Here is a 6000-nt window from a genome sequence, read left to right as displayed (position 1 = left end):
GCCGGGGCGGGCCGCGCCGCCGCGGGGGAGGTGCCACTGGCAGGCGCGTCTCCTCCTCCCTCGCCGCCGCCGCGGCTCCCTCCCTCCCTCCCTCCCTCCCTCCCGGGTCCGGCGCTGCCCTGCCCGCTCCCGGCGGCCGCGGCCGCTCGGCAGCGCCGCCGCTTCCTGCCGGGGCTCCCCCCGCCCCCCGCCTCCTTCCCCGCTCCGCCGCCACCCGCGGCGCCTCGCCATGGCGTGAGCGCGGCCATGGGGCTGGCCCGGCGCCGCCGCCTGCCCCCGGGCGCTGCGCCGCTCCCCCGGGCCCGGACCCCGCGTCGCCGCCGCCGCCGCCGCGCCCCGCCGCGCCCCCGCGGCGCGCTGCCCGCCGCCTCTCCGCCTCCTCCGCCCCCGGCCGCCGCCGCCCGGCGACGAGCGCGGCCGTAGCCCCCACCCCCTTCCCCCCGCCGCCGCCCGCGCTCCCGCGCCGTCGGGCCCGGCGCGGCCGCCAGCCCCGGCCCGCCGCGGCGCGGCCTCCCCCGCCATGTGAAGCGCAGGAAGATGCGGAGGCGCAGCCCGGCCGCCCGCGGCGAGGGATGAGCCTAGACGGGGAGAAGATGACCGAGGAAGCCTACCCTGACGAGTGAGTGGGGCCGGGGGCGGCGGGCGGGCGGGGGCCGCCCTTTGTTGCCCCGGCGGGAGCCGCTGCGGATCCCGCCCCCCCCCCCCCGCACAGACCGCGGGCGGACGGAGGGACACGGACACGCGCGTACGTGTGCGCGCTGCCCGCCCGCGCATCCGCCATTTCGCGCTCCCCCCCGGGCCGCGGTCATTTGCATACCGCCTTTTCATTCATAAAAACCCCCGGGAGGTGCGGGGGGGCTGGGGCGTGAGGAAGCGGGGCGGGGGGGGGGGGCGGTTTGGGGGTGCGAACCCCCGGACACCCCCCGCCGACACCTCTCCCCGCGCTGCCGGGGCGGGGGGGGCCGGGGCGGCCTGCGGCGGGAGCGGGAGCGGGGGGCGGCGCGGCGGTGCTTCCCCTGCCCCCGGCCCGCACCCCCGCGGCTGGAGTGGGGGGAGGATTGGGAATGGCGGGGGGAGCGTCGCGGATCCCCGCCCCGGCCGCCGCTGCCGTTTTGTGAATAGGAGGGCGGCCGCCGCCGCCGTCACATGACGCCGCATTCATAAATCCGGTCACCGGCGGCCTCCCCATTCACCGCCACCCCCGTACCCACCCCGGCCCGGGGGGCTGCGGTACCGGCTGCGCCCACCCCGCGGAGACCCCCCCGCTCGGGAATAATAAACCCAATAATAAACCCAAATAAACCCCCCGAGAGGCTGCCCCGGGACACTCAGAATGCCTGCCGGTGCTCCTTTTGCCTTTTAAATTGAAATTCTTTTCTTCCGCAAAAATAAAACTCCGAAGATATTACGGTGAAATTACAGGAAAGGCTTTTACAAGCCGTGCTGGCCCAAACATTGTTCCTGGCTATCTCTTTCTGGGTTTTGACAGTCAAAGAGAAATGACTCACTTGCGTGCAGGACTGGTTTCTTGCCAAGCGCCATAGGATGTACAGCGCTTTAAAATGACTTCTCTCAGGGCTTATAAAGCGGCGTCAAAATTGTGCAACTTTTTCGGCTCGGTGTTTGGAGTCTGAAAAAATCATAATTGGCGGCATGTGCTGTGCTTATACCTTCGTAAAGTCAAACTCGTTTTAGGGCGATTTACTGAAGAAGTGTGAGTGGCGAAGGAAATGGCTTCTGCCTGCAAATGCATGTGTGAAGAGGGGTTGTTATTTTGGCAATTCTTAATGAAGAGACAATAAATACATGTTTATATGTAGCCTCTGAAATTGTGGTTATTTTGAAGTCGGCATGGTTCTTCCAAAAAAAAAAAAAAAAAAAAAATTGAATTTCTCACATATTGCCATGACCTGGCAGGCTGGAAAAATGTAGCCAACTCATTTCCAATAAAAACCCGCTGGTTCTTGGTTTGGTTTTTTTGGTTTCACTTCTCAAATTGGACAAGAGGAGGAGAGGTGGGTCCTTGTCTCTGGGTTTGAGGGCGCAGGGGCGAACCCAACCCGATTCAGTGGCTGAAAGCTGGCGGAAGGCGTTGCTCCCAATGCATTTCCCTGCAGGGCTCGGTGTGGAAGCGAGTGTTGGTGTAGAACGGCAAGTGCTCAGCTCTGATGGTTGTTTGATTTTTTTTTTTTGATTTTTTTTTTTTTTTTTTTTTTTTAAATCTTAATTGTAGGCTGCACTTTGTTTTAGAGTAAATTCTTCCTCCGTGTGATGCTGTGCCGAGGAAGGCTTGAGCTGATGGCTTCGTCTGCATCCTACCTGGACTGGGGAGGGAGGCTCTCGGGTGGCGCTGCCTCTCCTGGGGTCACCAGCCAACCCAGCAACCTTGTGCTTTGGTCCCCAGGAGGCAGATGGGGAGCGCTGGTGCCCAACCTACTTCCCAGGCCAGAGTTAGTGTGTTTCTTGGTGGCTGGACACGTTGGCTTTCAGGGGTAAATGATGCACCATGGTCCTTACCCCAGTGCACATCCCGAGCAGCTGTTTTCGTTGGGGTATGATCCAGGTCTTCTCCTTGGAGGTGTTTTAGGTAAGCCATGATTTCCTCCGTAAGCTCTTCGCTTCCAGCCTTGCATTGATTGATAGCGTCGCTGAAGCTGGTGACTCATGGGTTGTTTTTCATTTCAGTGATGGGTAAAGTGATTTTTTTTTTTTTTTTTCAATATATACGGTGCTAAAAGAAATAAGGACAGGCTCTCCTGATAAGTTTTCTCAAGCTGTCAGAACAATGGTAGTATAGCGTGCTATTTGCCCTAGATATCTGGCTTTAATTTGCATAGCTATTCTCATTTCACTGAGTGCACTGTGAGCAAATGTTAACAGCCAGATTACAAAAAAAAGAGGACCGCTGTCAGGATGTATTTAAAACTAACCCTCCTCAAGTAAATTACAGGGGATTTTCCCCAATTTTTGACTCTTTTTTTTTTTTTTTTAATAAATACATTTTTGAGAGCAGCTCCATAACCTTTTCCGTTTTGAAACAATTTATAAAAATCAAGGAGGGGAAAAAAATAGGTCTTTAGGATGCTGGAAACTCATTGGTCCCTTCATGACTGCACCATTTCAGATCGATACTTAGAGGTCAATTTGTCATTGCAAAGCCAGCGCCTCTTTCTGCATCTCAGCCTTTAGTTCTGCGTCCGTCCTTCCCCCCCCCCATCACTGCTGTGCTTCTCCTTTTGCACATTTTGGGGAGGGGGAGGCGGGGGATGCCTGGTAATAAATCAGAGGCACCGAGCGAAAGCGGTGGGAGAGTTGAGTTTCGGGCAGCGCGGGTCCCGGGTCTTTCCCCTTGTAAAGCGTGAGGATGGAGCCGAACCCTCCAAGTGATTCGGTGACGCCGGAGGCTGCCGCCGCCTGCTTTGTTCCGATGCAGGGTTCCAAGAAAGTCACAGGAAGTAATTAAATGGAAAAGGTCAGAGAACGAGGAAGTGTTGGTTCCGCAGCCTTTTCGCTGCTTGGGATGGAGCCGCGACGCCCGGCGGCGGCCGCGTCCCTGGGGTGTCCCCCCGTTCACCCGGCACAGCCCCGATTGATTCCAGCCCGTCCGGAGCCAGCGTGCAGAGCGTTTGCAAGTGGGACCGGTGCCCCGGAGGTTTTTAACGAGCCGGGTTAAGTGGAACACGTCCCAGGCAGTGTAGAGGGTTGCTGCCGCGTCAGGCGGGACAGCAAAATGTGGTGACCAGTGACACCAGCACTTCAGGTGGGAAAGAAAATTAAACTTGGCTCACGCTCTTTTGTACTTTCATTGGTCCCAACATCCCGCTTCTCTCCATCTCTGAGCAGGGACTGGCGACACTTGCTCTGAGTACTGAGTCCATCAATATTGCAGTTTGCCCTTTACCCTGAAAAAATAATTCCTTTCACTTTTTTTTTTCTCTTCATTTTCACCATACTTTTGCCCAATGCCAATTATTTTTCTGTAGCTGTCATAAGTGGCTCATTCAGCTGACTTTTTTTTTTTTCTGCAAGCTTGAGCCGGGGAGGAAGGCATGGGACACGCTGTGTATCGTGACATTATTGCTCGCAAATAGGACAGGAAATGAAGGATTGCCAAAATATAACTGTTTATTTCTTGGCCTGAAAACATGCCTGTTTAAAATATGACATGTAAGTGGTTGCTTTGTTCAGCTACTGGGAGAAATTTTTAAGGCAATAATAGCTCTGTCGGATGAAGGATGGGGAAAAAAAAAGGGATTTACCCTTTCTACTTCTGTCTTGGAAATGACTTGGAAAGGAGCTGTGGTTGGAGGACCTATGGAGAGGGTGTTTGGCTGGACAACTGGAAGGGAGACCTGTGGGAAGAGGTGCCACAAGCAGGAGGAAACCGGACTTGCGTTTCTCAGCACGTTGGTTCACGCAATGGCCGCAGGCAGCCCTTGGATAACCCCAATCCTGAACCGAAGAGGAGAAACCTAAACCACCTGCCTTTGGGCCAGAAAGTGAGGGTTTTCAGCGAGGGGCCCCTCGGCCAGAACCGTGGTGGGACGGCGGTGGTGGGACAGTCCTCAAGCGTGGTACAGATGCTGCGCCAGCAGTGGAATCATCTTCAACCTGGTTTTGCAGCCTTTTCTTTATCTGGCTGGGACGCAGCCCCGAGTGTGGGTTAAAAGGTAGGCTTTATCTGCCCGTTTAATTAAATCCCGAGGCTGCAAACAAAAGTACGTTGTGTGGCAAGGCTTGCTCTGGATTTAAACCACAGAATTGTTTCCTGTCGGCCACCAAACCGCAGGAAGATGGTGGCAATTGTCCTTCTTCTGGACCAGAATGAAAAACAGGAGCTGAGGACCGAGAGACAGCTTAACTATTGGTTTCAATCCTTCCATTTGCTTTCTGGTGTGCTTGAGGAACGGGTAAATTCAATTAAACCTGGAAGAGATGTACTTGGGAAGCTTGAGTAGGCAGTTGGTCGCGTCCCAACACAAGCAGGGGTTACACGTTGATCCAGCCCATTGAATGGTAGCACCCTTTTCCACTGAAGTTGAGATCCTGCGCTTCATCTACAAAGGTGCCACTCTTGCGTTCTCTGCTCTTAAGACCAGTTTTGGCCACAGGAACTGCTCCCTTCAACAAATTCATTGAAAAATGCATTTTGTTTTATTTTTCCTTTTTTTTTTGTTCTCCCCCCTTTTTTAACAGTAGAAGGTAATCCTCTTGCAAGAGGTGTGCAGGAGTGGAGAGGGCACAGAGATCAGTAAAACTAAAAGTACAGCTCTGGAGACTGTGTTTTTAAAATATGCCCTGTTTGCTAAGCGTCGCGTTTGATTTTTGGAGGACTTAAAACTTCCGAAGCAATGCAGAAATTTAAAAAGAAATAAAAGGCGGGGGGCGGGGACGGCGGGGAAAAAGGTCAGTTGATTAAAAAAGGTACAAATAGACTGTGGAGTTGATTGCCAGCAGATGGGAGCTGCAGCGGTCCCCGTTTCTGTGCAGCACAGAAAGCGAGCGAGAGGCTGTTGTCTCCTAAATCCCAGCGCTGCTGAGACAGGTCTTCTCCAGGCCTGCCAGCGGGCAGAGCGCTGCAGCATCTTGCCTACCCTGGTGCTTTCTTCCCACCTTGGCCATGGGTCAACTCAGCTGGTGATTTCTAATGCTCCTTCTTTTTTTTTTTTTTGTTCCCCCACTTTCTTCTCCTCCTTACTGGTTTTCTGCCAAGGTTTTGTGAGTTTTCTTTCCCTTCCTTCCCTTTTCCCTACCCACGTCCACCCCCTTTCCTTGTCAGGTTTCCTTTAATCATTTATTCTGGTGCTTGCTCAGTACTGAGAACCTGATCCTCTGAAGCTGCAGAGAAATGCAGCTGGGCTGCACTGGCCGCCTTCTTGATGCCTTCCCTTTGTGCCTAACCCCCCACCTTTGGTTTTGCATCAGCTTTTCAGAGCAAAGGTTGGGTTTGCCTGCGTAGTTTCTCATGCCTTGTTTCCTCGGAGCAAAGCAATGCCCAAA

General features: G+C 54.6%; 1 protein-coding gene across 1 annotated transcript in view; it reads left to right on the top strand.

Annotated features, from left to right (window-relative positions):
• Nucleotides 1-444: 444 nt before the first annotated feature.
• The window catches only part of SPRED2 (sprouty related EVH1 domain containing 2), a 66461-nt gene continuing 60905 nt past the window's right edge, over nucleotides 445-6000 (top strand). The window contains exon 1 of the mRNA XM_065631200.1: nucleotides 445-619. Within this exon, the coding sequence (XP_065487272.1) occupies nucleotides 573-619 (47 nt within the window). The 5' untranslated portion in view covers nucleotides 445-572. The remainder of the gene's footprint in view (nucleotides 620-6000) is intronic.

Source organism: Caloenas nicobarica, chromosome 3 (genome assembly GCF_036013445.1).
Source record: "Caloenas nicobarica isolate bCalNic1 chromosome 3, bCalNic1.hap1, whole genome shotgun sequence".
Lineage (NCBI taxonomy): Eukaryota > Metazoa > Chordata > Aves > Columbiformes > Columbidae > Caloenas > Caloenas nicobarica.
This window is presented reverse-complemented; position numbering and strand designations above follow the sequence as displayed.